Source organism: Solenopsis invicta, chromosome 2 (genome assembly GCF_016802725.1).
Source record: "Solenopsis invicta isolate M01_SB chromosome 2, UNIL_Sinv_3.0, whole genome shotgun sequence".
In the NCBI taxonomy this organism is placed as follows: domain Eukaryota; kingdom Metazoa; phylum Arthropoda; class Insecta; order Hymenoptera; family Formicidae; genus Solenopsis; species Solenopsis invicta.
In genome coordinates this window covers 22,178,654-22,195,796 of record NC_052665.1, presented here as the reverse complement: position 1 = coordinate 22,195,796, position 17,143 = coordinate 22,178,654, and the positions used below count along the sequence as shown (strand labels likewise).

At 42.8% G+C, this 17,143-nt stretch overlaps 3 protein-coding genes across 3 annotated transcripts; all 3 read left to right on the top strand.

Moving 5' to 3' along the window:
- The first annotated feature begins 1,214 nt into the window (after positions 1 to 1,214).
- LOC105202968 lies at positions 1,215 to 6,380 on the top strand. Its single transcript, XM_039446175.1, has one exon. The coding sequence runs from the start codon at positions 1,215 to 1,217 to the stop codon at positions 6,378 to 6,380; it is 5,166 nt and encodes a 1,721-aa protein (XP_039302109.1).
- Positions 6,381 to 11,829: 5,449 nt separating this feature from the next.
- LOC105200700 lies at positions 11,830 to 13,579 on the top strand. Its single transcript, XM_011168362.1, has 4 exons — positions 11,830 to 12,120; positions 12,277 to 12,680; positions 12,765 to 12,840; positions 13,118 to 13,579. Exons 1-4 carry the CDS (start codon positions 11,830 to 11,832, stop codon positions 13,577 to 13,579), a joined length of 1,233 nt encoding a protein of 410 aa, XP_011166664.1.
- Positions 13,580 to 14,489: 910 nt separating this feature from the next.
- LOC105200702 (uncharacterized protein K02A2.6-like) lies at positions 14,490 to 15,692 on the top strand. The gene has a single exon (XM_011168363.1). The coding sequence runs from the start codon at positions 14,490 to 14,492 to the stop codon at positions 15,690 to 15,692; it is 1,203 nt and encodes a 400-aa protein (XP_011166665.1).
- The last annotated feature ends 1,451 nt before the right edge of the window (positions 15,693 to 17,143 follow it).

Below are 17,143 nucleotides of genomic sequence, written 5' to 3'. Positions count from 1 at the left end.
CCATTTATCGAGTGTGCATCGAGTTCCTCTTGAACGGCTTTTCTCTATTCATCTGCCTCATTTGTTTCTAGTGCTTCACTCAGTGTATTTGGAATAATAAGTTCGGCTACATTTGCTGAGTACTTCAGCGATTGACGTAAACAGCTTCTATCACGCAGATTATATGATGCTGTACGATACCACGTATATATATACATAGTATCTTTAATTTAATTCAATAAGTTTCGCGCCGTCCGGTATTCGCGCCACTCTTAGGCTCGTCCTGCGCCTTGCGAGCAGGCATCGCCATCTCTTGGGTCTCGCGACCTTTTTCCGCGATTTTCGTTCGTTTTTCGGCTGCGCCTTGTCGCCAAGCGCGAGCGCGACTTCACTTCTCGTTGTGAGCCGCCACGGTGCGTGTCTATAGACATTGTTCTCGTCATCTCTTGTGATCGTTTGTACTACGCGAAATACAGTTTTACACATGGTGCGCGGATTTTCTTCTTGTTCCCCAGCGAGTACATCGTATCATAAAGGCAGCGGACATACAAAACGTAGAGAGACACATGTCTTTCGGCCACGGCCACCGAGCACATTCCGGTGGCATTCGTGGAGAGGCACAGCCTCACGATTATACATTTGGTCCTTCGAGCCGGATACGCGGCACATCTGCAATTTCACCGCTGCTAGACACGCAAGGGAGTATCTAAGAGGTGAACTACACATCACACGAGACGCAGCCGGCGGGAATGAACATAGGCGTTCCATCCTTGTTCGTCTTCTGCGAGAGGCGTCGAGAGGTCGGCAGCTCGTAGCTCAGACCGAGCTACGAGACGAAACGGTGAAGTCTTCGCCGACGAGGAATCTACGACGAGGTCACACGAGGAGGGCCTTGCCGAAGAGGGCGGCGGCAACGGCAGGATCCTGCAAGCATCGGACCATCTCCTGCATCGCCGTTTCCCGCCACCGAAGGAGAGTGAGCGAGACGGAAGGAGTGCGCGCGAGAGAAAGGGAGACTGATCGACGCGGGAAGAGCGCGCACGCGAGAGAGAGAAGGAAGACCACGGCCCCGCGCGGTTCGACGTTCAAGTTTTCCAGCGGAGACTTCCAACGCGGGCAAGCCATCCCCCCCCGCGCTACCATCGAGCGCGGCAGCAAGCGACTGTAAGTAAGGTTAACATTTACAAGGTTGTGCCGATCGATAGCATTGATACGGTTTTCATCGCACCTTCAATATGCCGAATGACGGCGACGATCTAACGGCGCTCAAGCGTCGACGCTCTACGTTGGTAGGATCGTGCACGCGCATACGTACTTTCGTGGACGCAGTCGAGTCAATTACACCGTTTACACTAGCTCAACTCGAGGAGCGCAAAAATAAAATAGACGGTTTCTGGGCAGAATACGACGTCGTGCAAATTAAGCTGGAGTTATTGGACATTGCGGAAGCGGATCATCGCATTTCGTTCGAGGATTCCTATTATACGATATCGGCCAAGTTGCGCGAGTTAATGAATCCCCCGATTGTACCACGTTCTCAGTTCGCACCGTCCACCTCGAACGCCTCCAACACAGTGGAACATTTCAATCATATAAAATTACCCAAGTTAGATCTCCCAAAATTTATGGGAAAATACGACGAATGGTTTCCGTTCTTCGACACATTTAATTCTCTCATTCATGTAAACGCGGCGTTAAGCAATATTCAGAAGTTGCAATATTTGAGAGCATCCGTCATCGGCGACGCGAGCAAAATAATTTGTGCGCTAGAAATTTCCAAGGCGAATTACGAGGTAGCGTGGAATTTATTAAAACAGCGCTACGACAATAAGCGAGTCATTGTTCAAAGTCATGTCAAGGCCATAATGGATTTGCCATCCATGGTCAAGGAAAACATTGTCGAATTGCGGCAAATCGCGGACGGTGCAACTAGACACATTCACGCCCTTCAGGCTTTAACGCGTCCTACGTCTCACTGGGACGACATATTGGTCCACGTTTTGAGCAGCAAACTCGACGCGCTTACGTCACGGGAATGGCAACTATCATTAACGGGCTCCGAGTTGCCCACTTTCAAACAGTTCATCGATTTCGTCGCGCATCGATGTCAGACTTTGGAAACGAGCTCCAAATCAAATGCCCCCTCAAAAAATGCAAACGCTTTGGCGCAATCTAACGCGAGGCGCCATTCGTGTGTTGCAACGCTAAAAACAAAATGCGGTTTTTGCAAGGGAGAGCACCTCATATATTACTGCCAAGATTTTCTAGCATTGCCGGTTTCTCAAAGAATCTCGGAAATCCGGAAAAGAAAGCTTTGCACTAACTGCCTGCGATCTACAGAGCATGCGTCCAGCAAATGCTCATCAGGCGGCTGTAAAATTTGCAAATTAAAACATAATTCATTGCTTCATCTTGCGACCGTCGCGACGGCAAAATCCGTTACTCCGGGATCCGAAGATGAAGCCAGGGAAGGGGTTCCGACGAGTTCTCCGGCAGCGCTTGTTTCACACCGCTTGAACTCCTTCGATAACAAGCATGTTATGTTGTCAACCGCTGTCGTTTATGCGTACGATAGTCAAGGTTCACAAAAATGTTGCCGCGTGTTGTTAGACAGCGGCTCTCAAGCAAATTTCATCTCGCAACGATTCCTGACAGTGCTCGGCCTCAAAGCGCGTTCTCTCGATATTTCGATTTCGGGAATCAATAAAACAGCGACGAGATCATTTGGGGCAGCAGAGGTCAAACTGCAATCGCGAACAAATCCCTTCAGCATTTTGGTGGATTGTGTCGTCACTGATCATGTGACTGACAAAATTCCAGCAATCACATTAAAGCGAAGCGCATTCGAATTTCCTCAGAATCTCAAATTAGCCGACCCCCAATTTAATGTGTCGGCGGAGATCGATGTTTTGATTGGCGCCGAGCATTTCTGGAACCTGCTCTGTGTGGGACAGGTAAAATCTTCTCCAATGCATCCAACCTTGCACAAGACGCGATTCGGATGGATTTTGGCAGGTCAATTGAACGCCTCACCGAATTCATCACGTAAGGCGCAATCCTTTCACGCATTGATAACAAACACGCAATTGCATAATCAACTAACGCGTTTTTGGCAGGTAGAGGATGTCTCTGAAATTTCAAACAAATATTCCGAGGAGGAGTCTCTATGCGAGCAACATTTTTTGCAAAACGTGTCGCGAGATAGGCAGGGCAGATTTATCGTCAAGCTCCCGTTCAAGGAGCGGGCATTTGACCGTCTTGGAGATTCGAGGGACATCGCTCTGAAGCGATTTCGTAATCTAGAAAAACGATTCCTTCGTGATCCCAAATTAAAGAGTCAATATTCTCAGTTCATAAACGAGTATCTGGCATTAGGCCACATGAAGCTAATTGACGAGCAGTGCGACGATGGCGCGGAATCATTCTATTTACCCCACCATTGCGTTTTCAAGCATACAGCAGGTTCAAGCAAAATACGGGTAGTCTTCGAGGCCTCGAGTAAAGGCTCGACAGGGGTGTCATTGAACGACACGCTCATGGTAGGCCCAACGGTACAGCAGGACTTATTTTCGATTCTTCTGCGATTCCGTACCTTCCGCTTCGTCCTGGCGGCGGATATTATTAAAATGTACCGCCAAATCATGGTGCACCCTTCACAAACGCGCTATCAACGCATTCTTTGGCGAGACAATCCTACTTCCGAAATTAAAACGTATGAACTCATCATTGTGACATACGGCACATCGTCCGCCTCGTATTTAGCCACGAGATGCCTCAAATGGCTAGCTGAACATTACGCCAACGACTTTCCCATAGGTTCCATGTGTGTAGGACGGGACTTTTATGTGGATGACGTTCTAACTGGAGCAGATACAATTAGCGAGGCAAAAATGCTGCGAGAGCAAACAATTCAGTTATTGCGTTTAGGAGCCTTCGAGCTCAGCAAATGGGCATCTAATTGTCCGGGCCTGTTAGCGGATACTAACGCCCAAAACGATAGTGTCTTCACGATTGACACCGGCATGGACTCATCCATATTAGGAGTCCATTGGAATCAATTTCAAGATACCTTCCATTTCTCATACAAACCTGACGACAACCAATCAGCCGTATCTAAGCGAGTCATTCTATCCGAGGTCTCCAGACTCTTCGATCTACTCGGGTTATTGGGTCCTATCATCGTGCTAGCTAAATTGATTTTGCAAGAGCTCTGGCAATTGGGCATCCACTGGGACGAATCTGTCCCGCAGAATCTTCATTCGCGCTGGTTGAAATTCAATTCACAATTATCTAGCATCAATCAAATTTGCATCCCACGTTGCGTCAAGCTCGACACAAATCCGCAATCAATACAAATTCACGGGTTTTGTGACGCGAGCGAAAAGGCCTATGGAGCGGCAATATACTTGCGAACCAAGCTAGAAAACGATGTATATCACACCGAATTGTTATGCTCTAAATCTCGTGTCGCGCCCCTGAAGGCCGTTTCCCTACCGCGCCTTGAACTGTTGGCGGCGGTATTGTTAGCCAGGCTAGTAAAAAAGGTCGATACAGCATTCAGCCTCTCTGATGTACAAACCTTCTTATGGTCGGACTCCACAATAGTCCTGAATTGGATAGTCTCGCCATCGCGAAAATGGTCTACTTTCGTAGCCAACCGAATCAGCGAGATTCAAGGGGCTACGAATCCCAGCAGTTGGCGCCACATTAGGTCACCGGAAAATCCTGCTGACATTCTATCACGCGGTCTCGACCCGCAAGAGTTAACAAGCTCGTCGTTGTGGTGGCACGGACCCGCATTTCTCAAACTGGGCGAAGAATCTTGGCCCAAGTCCGATTTCGCACGCGCACCAGAAGACATGCCAGAGCAAAAAAGGTGTACCACGGCTATTGCCGTCATCGAGCATTCAATCGTCAACGAATTATTAAACAAATTTTCAAACCTTAATAAGGCATGTCGCGTACTCGCATACTGTTTGAGAATTACGAGGTCATTCCGCCCAGCCGCACCTACTATTTTCATATCTCATCACGAGGCGTCAACCGCCCTAGAGGTCATGTGTAAATCCGTGAAAGAACAAGTCTTTTCAGATGAATACAAGGCCTTATTAAAAGGTCAAACCATTAACCCGGCCAGTCGCATATTGTCCCTCTCACCCTTCGTGAACAAGGACAAGATAATCCGCGTGGGCGGTAGGTTAGGCAATTCTAATCTAAGTTCTGATATGCGTCACCCTATTCTATTGCCACAAAATCACATTCTCACTCAAAGAATTATAGAACGGGAACACGTGCGTAATGCACACGCTGGCGCGCAGGCCAAGATGGCCGCAGTAAGGCAGCGCTTCTGGCCAATATCTCTTCGATCGGTTACGCGAAAAATATTAAAAAACTGCGTGACGTGTTTCAAGATGAAGCCGGTGCCTTCGGAAGCAATCATGGGCTCATTGCCCGCCGGGCGCGTAAATATCTCAAACCCATTCGCGCATTGTGGCGTCGATTATGCCGGCCCCTTTGTGATTCGAGAATCTAAGCGACGCAATGCTGGAAATCACAAGGCATATTTATCAATTTTTGTATGCTTTGCGACAAAGGGAGTGCATTTGGAGCTCGTTTCCGACCTCACATCAGATTCCTTTATTGCCGCACTCAAGCGTTTTGTGGCACGTAGGGGTAAACCGGTCTGCATATATTCCGATAACGGAACGACGTTTGTCGGAGCTCAAAGGCAACTTAAAGAATTTTTCGACCTCTTGTCTCAAGATCAAACCCAAGCTAACATCAATCATTTCCTGCGTGATCACGAAACTGCGTGGAAATTCATTCCACCTAACGCGCCGCATTTTGGCGGACTTTGGGAGGCCGCAGTAAAATCGGCGAAGCACCACTTATACCGAATAGCCGGAAAGTCGCCTTTGACCTTCGAAGAGCTTCAAACAATATTCTGCGAAATAGAAGCGATCTTAAACTCACGTCCTCTAACTCCACTAAGCGACGATCCCAACGACCTGTCGTATTTGAGCCCAGGTCATTTTTTGGTTGGCACGGCCTTGAATAGTTTTCCTTACACTGATGTTACTGATGTAAGCGAGAATAGACTGGTCCGTTGGCAGCGTGTCGAACAAATCAGACAGCATTTTTGGCGCAGGTGGAGCCAAGAATACTTGCATACCTTACAGGAGCGCACGAAGTGGAAGATCAACAAGGGCGAACGATTAAGGCCTAAACAGATGGTCCTGCTCAAATCACAGGGATTGGCCCCCCTACAATGGTCAATCGGTCGAGTGGAGGAGGTTCATCCCGGACCAGACAACATCGTTCGAACTGCCACTGTCCGTACAGCGCGGGGTCTGTTTACCAGGCCATTGTCAAAAATTGCTATCCTACCCATTGAGGAATAGCACGTAATGAGATTTTTTTTATAATCCGACCAAACAAACTCGCGTAATTTTAAGTTTATTTTGTAACCTGCGCCATTTCATTTCAGTAATTATTTCAAGTTTTCGAACAAGTTATTTGCGTTCAAACAATTATTGTACATGCTCTTCCAGCAATCGCCTTCTCAAACGATCACTCAGTGATCCAAGCTGTAACATAATGTTGAAAGTATGTCCTTTCAACGGAGGGGCGGCGTTGCACGTATAATATATATACATAGTATCTTTAATTTAATTCAATAAGTTTCGCGCCGTCCGTATTCGCGCCACTCTTAGGCTCGTCCTGCGCCTTGCGAGCAGGCATCGCCATCTCTTGGGTCTCGCGACCTTTTTCCGCGATTTTCGTTCGTTTTTCGGCTGCGCCTTGTCGCCAAGCGCGAGCGCGACTTCACTTTTCGTTGTGAGCCGCCATGGTGCGTGTCTATAGACATTGTTCTCGTCATCTCTTGTGATCGTTTGTACTACGCGAAATACAGTTTTATACATGGTGCGCGGATTTTCTTCTTGTTCCCCACCCAGCGAGTACATCGTATCATAAAGGCAGCGGACATACAAAACGTAGAGAGACACATGTCTTTCGGCCACGGCCACCGAGCACATTCCGGTGGCATTCGTGGAGAGGCACAGCCTCACGATTATACAGATGCATTTTCTTTTGGTTGTAGATCTTCTGGTATTTCCTCAACTTGCTCCAGTTCTTGACCTACTTCTTCCTTATTGTCCACTGAAATCTTCAGGCTTGTCTCTTTGTTTTCATCATGTTCTTCATTAAATCCTTGTACCTTCTCATTAAATGTTACATCACGTGATACTATAACGGTTTTCGATACTGGATTATAAAGTCTATAATTGTGTGAATTTCCTTGATAGCCTACTAGTAATACCTTTTTCGCCTTGGGATCCAATTTTGTACGTAACTGTTTTGGGACATGTGCATAAGCTTCAGTTCCAAAAATGCGCAGATGCTCCAAATTGGCCTTCTTTTCAGTCCACAGTTCGTACGGTGTACTGTTTGGATGTTGCGTTGTTGGAATCCTATTTCGTATATAGACTGCAATGTTCACTGCCTCCGCCCATAGATATCTAGGGAGTTTACTCGCTTCGAGCATCGTGCGTGCACTCTCCACAATTGTACGGTTGTCACGCTCCGATTTCCCATTTTGTTCAGGCGTAAACGGTGCAGTTGTTTCATGAGTAATACCTTTGCTTGCCAAATACTGTTTTACACCTTGATTACAGTATTCTCTTCCATTATCTGAGCGTAGGGCAACAATTCGTCTCTTAAATTTATTAGAAATTATAGCTTCAAATTCTTTTAAACGCTCTAGTACTTCAGATTTATGCCTCATGAAATATACTTGCCTGTATCCAGTGGCATCGTCCTTAAAAATAACGTAGAATCTACATCCTCCAAGTGATTCAACTGACATAGGCCCTCCAACGTCCGAATGTATTAATTCTCTAGGCTGTCTCACAATTTTATCTTCCTTTCTCTCAATAGGAAGTCGATGTGCTTTACCAAATTGACACGCTTCACAGAAGAAATCAACCTTTTTATCTCCTTTGATTTTACTTACAAGTCCTTTCTCAATCATGTCCGTGAGAGTCTTCTTGTTCACGTGGCCAAGCCGCTCGTGAAGCGCACGAAAATCCACCGTAACCGCGTTCACTTCCTTATTCGCGTTTACCGATTCTACTACAAAATACATTTGGTACAGTTCGTTGTCTTGTTTAATACCTTCTGCAGCTAGTTTATTGTCTCTTTTCAGTATTACACGATTTTTGCGGAATGTAACCTCGTACCCATTTGTTGTGCACACGCCGACCGAGAACAAGTTCCTTCGAATATCCGGAACATAAAGTACATTTTTTATTTGTGCATCACACCATTTATTATTTACTAACTTTTTAATTACTACTGTACCAATTCCACGCACAGCACACGTACCGTCATCTCCAAGAGCTATTGATTCGTTCGCTATTGGCCGATAATCACGAAGCCAGTCTCGCCGTGACGCGACGCGCCACTATCGGTAAGCCACACGTCATTAACATCGCGATCTAGTAACTTGCACCCCAGCGCTCGTGAAGATTCCTCCTGTGTATCACTAGATGGCACTGATTTTCTTCCGCTTTGACCACCTTGATCACTCTTGCTCCTTGACAGTGTAGCACTAAATGCCGAGTTGTTTCCATCAGATTGTGGACGTTTTGTTTCCTTTTCTGCCTTCTTTTTCCAGCAATCCTTCGCAAAATGTCCTTTTTTATGACAGAAATAGCATTCTTGATCGGTCGTATTTCTTGCTTCAGGATCCTTGTTCTGAAATTTATTGAAGGGCTTCTTGAAATCTTTAGCTGATTTTCGATTTCTCCCTAGGGACATTGCAGCAAACGCTCCAGGAGTTTCATCATCTGCTGACAAACAAAGTTCTTCTTTTATCAAACGCTCCGTGAGGTTATCCATAGTTTGCTGCTCAATCGACACGCTATCCCACGCAGTTTTCAGCGCATTAAACTTATGTGGCAAACCAGCAATAATTTTTGCCATTATAGCTACATTATAGCTACACTGCCTCTCCAACATCTTTCAGTTGTTGTGCCATATTCTGCACCTTCGCAACATGCTGAACTACAGAGTCAGTCGAATTCATCTTATATTCATGAAAACGTTGCGTTAAAATGAGTGCGTTCGTAGCTGACTTTTGCTCATGTATTGAACTGAGCTTTATCCACATCTCTCTGGCTGTCGTGCAGGTTATAAGACTTTCCATTTGTTTCGGTTCCATCGATGTTGAGAGAATAAACATCGCCTTGGCGTTTTCTTTGATCCACGTTTTCAGTAAAGCCTCTGAAGTGTCCGCTGGTCGTGCTCGCGTACCGTTGACGATATCTAATATGCCATACGCAGTTAAAATCGAATTCACCTGAAATTTCCATATCTGGAAATTTTGTCCGTCAAACTTTGTGACACCTCGCATTGAAATTTCTTCACTCATATTTGTTATATGAATCGCGAGCACTGATTTCTTTCTTACACGTAATGGCCGACCGACTCACTTCGGCAGTCACTCGTAACGCACGAACATGCGGTTTCCGATCTCTCTCCTTTTTAATCTATTTTGCCCAATATTAGGTGCCTGGGCCCATAACCTGTTGAAGTTAGTGGTTATTGAGAGAGGAGAGAGGACACGATTATTCACTTGTAATTAAAGAACACACGAGTTTTATTCAGAATAATCAAGCACGGCTTTTACAGACAAAGAACGACCATGATAAGTCAAAGAAGAACTTAGAACACACAATTATATAGATGGCCGAGTTACCCAAGAAATGAATATGATTTGTAGAAAAATAACTATAATAGAGAATGTTACATAGGGAATTAATAAGTAAAATAGAGTGCGAAAAACTTCTATGCAACAAAAATTTCATAAACTATTGAAAGCTATTTGTTCTCATGTTGCTAACTCAGTTTGCACAGGACTTCGGTGTCAGCAATTGATGGCAACTTCATAACAACTCGTAAATTGCATTAGTTTACTTAACATGCAAAATCACACTTGGTTATCAAGGTGTGTTAACATAAAGTGTACACAGATTATCACCAGGGGGTCAATCATGTAATTTCACGTGGAATTTTTCACGTTTCACTTTTCACTTTTCATTTTTTCATTTTTCACTCATAGAGAGTCTACGCACAGCGATTATGTATGGATAATGCGCGGAAGTTTAGTTTGCGTTCCAAAATTTACTTTTAGAGGCTCTGTCTTTGCAACTATCAAGCGGTCGTGAAAAAGGTTTCTACCTGTATAACTTTTACTGTAAAAATTTAATTATATAAAAAAAATTATAAAAAAATATATTCATAAGTAAATAACAATATTTCTTAATTATATTGCATAAACTTAATTAACAAATACAGGGTTGGGCAGAAAAACCTGACACATTTTAAAAAATCGTTATTCCCCTCCAAGTGAAAAGAGGGCGCTGTAACTCCGGGAGCGAAAAATAGATGGTTGAAGGTTTATGTTTACATATCAGTACAGTTCCAGTATGGAGAAGTGGCCGCCGCAACAACGCGCGTTCGTTTGCGAGCGTTTTTTCATAACTCAGTCCTACGTTCAAGCAATTCGCGATTTTCGTATTGAATATTCTCTTCGTTCACGAGATCCGGTTCCCTCTCGTAATTCTGTGAATCTGTGGGTCAAAAACTTCCGACAAACAGCCACAGCCACGAAACAAAAGCCTCCAGGGCAACCAAGAACGGTAAGAACCCCTGAAAATGAGACACGCGTTCGCACCTCTTTGCAACGAAGTCCACGCCGTTCTGCCGGTAAACATGCTCAAGCTCTCGGAATGTCTCGTCGATCGTTTAGCAGAATGTTGAAAGCGATGAATTTTCATCCCTACAAAATTCTCATAACCCAGGAATTGAAATATACCGACTATGCAGCTCGATTAAGATTCGCAGAAAAAATGAAGGAGTTGTTGGACAACGAAGAAATTGACCGTAAGTTTCGTAAGCGACTTCTTTTTGTGGGGCTATTTGAAGCAACGTGTCTACGCTAACAAACCTCGAACCTTGGACCAGCTGAGAGCCAATATTCGGAGAGAAATTGCAGAAATAAAGCCAGCGATGTTGAAAAAAGTGTATGATAATTTCGAAAAACGCCTCGAAAATTGTATTGCTTGTAACGGCCATCATTTAGCCGATATAATTTTTGATAAATAAACAAAAAAAACCTTCAAGTGTCTAGTTTATTCTCCCGGAGTTTCAACCTCTTCCGATTAATAGCGGCCGCGCAAGTGGTTATTAAAATGTGTCAGGTTCCTCTGCCCAACCCTGTATAATATATATTACATTTATTTTTGATGATCCATATATTGTAACAACTATTTTGTTATATAGTAATCTAATTTTAAAAATTACATTGTAATTTAATACAAACATTGTTTTTCAAAATTAACTTGAATTTAGTTTTTTATTTATGCAAATTTTAAAGTAAATTAATTTCATTAGTCATTAAATTTAACTTTGTTTAATTAAAAAATATTGAATAATTTAGAATACGGACTTTTGTCAAAACTGAATTCTCCGCTCACACATGTATTTTCCAAATTTATAAGTTATAAACACTTACATTGTCATATCCGGATTGGCGGCAACAGCGCGACGCTGCGCGCGCCGCCCCCGAGCAGCTCAGCGACGCTGACAACAACACACACACTGAGTTAACCTAAAACTGTAATCAGGAATAAATAGATCTAGTGATTACACAATAGTTATCATTCCAAGTTCTTCAAGTATATCTGACAACTGGCGATGAGAGGGAATAACACGGGGAGTTATTGTCCATATAAGTATATCTTTCCCTTTCTCCTTCTCTTCTCGTTAAGATTCACGTAATATAAGATGACCACTGAAATTGAAAAATTGCTACGTTCCATGGCAACAGTGTTACAGGGAGTTCAGCAAACTCAAGCTCAGTTAGTAGCTCAAGGTCCTAATGCGACTATTTTCATGGGAAAAGAAACTAGACGATTTTACGCCCAAACAAGATATGGCATGTGTTCAAATCTTAACTATTTAAATCCGAGAATATATCAAACGTTAACCAAATTAACAACACCGGAATTACCTAATACTAAAACATACCAAGAATTAGTAAAATTGCTAAAACAACATTTAACTCCTCAATCCAGCGTAATAGCAGAACAACACAAATTTGCATTACGCACACAGCACGAGGGAGAAACAATTGCTAATTATGTAGCCAAACTTCGTAAAATGACATTGTACTGTGATTTTAAGTGCGAACACTGCAAGAAATCTACAATCAACACACATCTACGCACTTAGTTTATCCATGGACTTCGAGACAGCGAAATCCGCGAACGTCTGCTTCAGTTGAAAGCTGGCTCGAGTTTCGAGGAAACAGTGCAAGTAGCACAAGCAGTAGAGATCGCAAAGAGGGAATCGAGTCAAATGCAGAAAGCAGAGCATGAAGTCAACGCCATACGTAAATCAAGCCCTTCGTCCAAAGTATCGGAAGGTCGGAAACCTTTAGGAAACGCAGCAAAATTCTGGGGGAGATGCCTACGATGCGGTAAGAAGAATCACATTGCGAAGAACTGTCTTGCAAAAAACCTTAAGTATACGAAATGCGATAAGAAAGGACATCTACAAAACGTCTGTCTGTTGGGCACAAGAAAATCACCCGAACAGAAGCAAGTGGTGGACACCAGCAGCGAATCGGGGGAAGAGTACCCAGACATTTAAAACATTGTTGCAATCAATTCGGTAAATTTAAATAAGATACTCTTATCAATGAAATTAAATGGTTCCAGATGCAAAATGGAATTGGACACTGGAGCAGCTGTTTTGACGATCTCGGAAACGAGATTTAAAGAACTTTGTCCTAAGGTGAGGTTAAAGCCCACCAAGATCAAACTTAGAACGTATTCGGGCGAAATATTACGGCCAGTAGGAGCAGCCAAAGTTGCAATACAATACGGAAACCAGCAAAGCCAAGAAACAATCTACGTTTTTCCACTCAACGTCGATACGATATTCGGCCGAAATTGGCTTTAAACGTTCGAGTTAAACTGGAAAGAAATACGCAACATCGGTTTGGCTAATTACGAATCAAAATTAGATACTCTTCTTAAGGAATTCAACGATGTCCTTACACTACAACTAGGGAAAAATTCCGGAGGTTGCATATTCCCTGAAATTAGCAAATTCCAAGAAACAACCAATTTTCATCAAACCGCGTCCTGTACCATACGCATTACGTCCCAAAGTCGAAGCAAAACTGAAACGACTTGAGGAATTGGAAATTATTGAGAAAATCGAGCACTCAACATGGGGCACCCCTATCGTGCCAATCATCAAAAAAGATGGAAGCATCCGGGTATACGCCAACTACAAGGCCACAATCAACAAAGAAATGAAAGATGATCAATATCCCATACCGAAAATCGAAGATATATTCAATAAAATGAACGGTGATCAATTTTTCTGCACCCTAGATATTCATCAAGCATATCTACACATGCCGGTTGATGATGAATCGGCAATGATGCAAGCCATAAGCACTCACCTGGGAGTTTACAAAGTTAAACCTCTGATGTTTGAGGTTAAAACAGCACCGAACGCTTGACAAAGATTCATGGATCAAGTCCTTCAAGACCTCGATGGAGTAGTTTGTTTCTTCAACGATATCGCTATTCAAGGAGCAACAGAACAGGAACTCCTGAACCGACTACGCAAAGTACTACTACGTTTACGACAACATAACCTACATACCAATCGTGCAAAATGTCAATTTTTCAAATCCAATATTTCGTATCTGGGACATAGAATTGACAAAGACGGCCTTCACGCTACTGAAGAGAAAATAGCAGCAATTATAAACAGTCCGCCTCCTTCAGACGTTTCACAATTACGCACATTTTTGGGGCTAGTTAATTACTACCAAAAGTTCTTACCCAACTTAGCTGCTAAGTTGCACCCACTTCATCAATTTCTCAAGAAGAAGATACCATTTTACTTTAATCACGAACATAATCGTGCTTAGAAGTCCATCAAGTCAGACATAGCAAGTACCAGAAATTTAATGCGTTTAACGATAAACTGCCCCTTGGCAACAGACGCATCCCCCACAGGTCTGGGAGCTGTATTATCGCACATACTTTCGCACAATACAGAAAGACCTATAGCTTTTGCCTCAAGGTCATTGACTTGAGCAAAGCAAAATTACAGTCAAATCGATCGGGAGGCTACCGCAATATTCTGGGGCGTTAAAAAATTCTGCCAGCAATTCTCCATCCTAGTAAGAATCTTCCAGCAACATCAGCGGTACGTTTGCTACATTACGCAAGTTACCTTTCAGGATTTAACTACGACATAAGATACCGGAAAACGGAGGAAAACGCAAACGCCGATTACTTACCTAGAGCACCGCATACACAGCCCTATTCAAAAATGGATGCAAGTGAAACATTCCAAATAAATCAGCTGGAATTCCTTCCTGTAACCCACAAGAAAATAAAAGAAAAAAAAACGAAGAAATGTCCGGAATTATGCAAGCTGATTTTAGCCACGCAAGAAGTCAAACCCTTCCCACCAAACTTCGAAGCCGCATCTTAGACGAATTACACTCAGCACATACAGGAATAGTCAAGATGAAGGCTCTCGCTAGAAGCTACGTGTGGTGGCCAAATACCGACGCTAACATCAAAACTATGGCCAGGGAATGCCTAAATTGTAGCAGGATTCGACCAAACCCACCAAAGACGGGCAACCACCCATGGGAATACGCTATATCGCCGTGGCAACAAGTCCATGTTGATTACGCAGATTTATTCCAGAACATCTACCTACTGATACTGGTGGATTCGTACTCAAAATGGCTGGAAGTTATTCCGACAAAATCAATGACTTCTGCTACCACAATTAAGATTCTACGGAATATATTCGCACGTTTCGGTCTTCTATACACCTTAGTCAGTGACAACGGAACCTGTTTCAAATCAGAAGAATTTGAAAAATTCTTAGCAACAAATGAAATCCAGCATAAGGTCACAGCACCATATCACCCGGCCATGAACGGTCAAGCTAAACGTTACGTGCAAACAACGAAAAGAGCTCTAACTTCAATGGAGTTAGAATCGGGAGATCTACATCTTAATTTGAACAAATTTCTGATACGATACAAGAAATCTCCAAATATAGCTACAGGCATAAGCCCCGCAGAGCTCATCTTTGGAAGGACCATCCGTTGTAGACTGGGTCTAGTTAAGCACCAAGTTTCAACGGAACAGAACGAGAAAAGCATGGCAGAAGGAAAGAAGCGGAAATTTTTCAACAAAGGAACCAAGGTGCAATATAGAAACTACGGCAACAAAGCAAAGAAATGGAATTACGATACGATCGTATCTAGATCGAGAAATCTTCATTATGATATCTCCGATGACATGGGACGTATCCAACGTCACCTTGACCAAGTCCTGCCTTATGAAGGACCAGTTCCTCACAAACCCAGTTTCAAGTTGGACGACGTAACGTCAGGAAACTCAAGCACGATAGTGCAAACCATCTCCCCAGCCTACAAGGAATCCAATACGGACGTCTCGAGCAAACCATCTGGAGACGCATCCCTGAAGACATCTCCACAATCAGGAATCACGGAAGGGAGGCCCGCGGAAAAATCCCCAACCGGTCCGAGACGATCGCAACGAATAAGTAAATCAGTGATTCGGTTAAACTTGTAATCTATACATGTCCCGGGGAAAGATGTCATATCCGGATTGGCGGCAGCAGCACGACGCTGCACGCGCCGCCCTCGAGGAGCTCAGCGACGCTGACAACACACACACACACCCAGTTAACCTAAAACTGTAGTCAGGAATAAATAGATCTAGTGATTACACAATAGTTATCATTCCAAGTCCTTCAAGTATATTTGACGTACATGATTGATTAATATTCTATTTCGCAAGACATACCTTTCTTATATCATTGTGTAGCAAAACGCGTTAAAGTACATTTTTATCTAAATTTGCATTTGATGAAGTCTCATTCTATATAATTATCAAAATATCAACTTGTCAAATATAAATATCAAACCTAATTATATCACAAAAGCATTATTTTTATTTATGTATGTACAGTGAGTTGCATTGATGCCTGGGGTACCGATTTTAAGGACCACGTTTCTTTCTTAGTTATTTTTACGTTTATGACCGAATGCTGCCGTCAACGATCACCGCAGCATTCAGTCATAAATATAAAAATAACCAAGAAAGAAACGTGGTCCCTAAACTCGATATTCCAGGCATCAATGCAACGCACTGTACATTAGCTTATCCTGTCAACACAATGCAATACCAAAAAGGTTAACCTCTTCAATAATACCTCTTCAAACTGTTACCATACTTTCATTCTAATTTCGAAATACATACAATTTATTAATTTCCTAAATTTTCACCTTTTTGCCATCACGGCTAATGGCAAAAATGTTCACGTGAAAAAGTTCATATTTCCGCTCATGAGGGAGTTACATGATCCCGTGGAATTGTATGTACATGATTGTGCAGTTCACGTGAAACTTTTCACTTTTCACGGTTCCGCCCTAAAGAAAATGTTACAGGATCGACCCCCTGGCATCAGTTCGCAGCGGTCTTTCACCTCAACCAACGTTAGGCAAGGTTACGACTTGGATGAGTAGCCGCTTAAAAATTTCCGAAAAAAAATTCTTGAGAAAAATTCCCAATTTTTTTTACTTTAAGTAACATTTCTATATTATTTAAGATTTAACATTAACCCTTAAACACACTGATTTCGTAAAATACGTAAACACATTTTCGGGTCTGAGAGACTTTTTCAACTTTGAGAAGTTATAACTTTGGTTCTAATCAACATTTTTCAACAAACTTTTTTTTTCACATAAAAGTTTAGAATCTCAGAAATATGACTGCATAATCGGCATTGCCAAAAAAAAATTTTTTGTTAAGTTATAAAAGAAAAACCATTAAGCAAAAATTAAAAATTATTCAAAAATCCACTTTTTCTTTAAAAAATCATATCTCCGCAATAAAAAAACTTTTAAGAACTTTCAAACATGGCATTTTAAAGCTAAAAAATCATATTAAAAAAAAAATTATGTCATTCTTTTTAAAAAGTATAATTATATACCAATGAGAATATGAGGTATTTTTGGGTG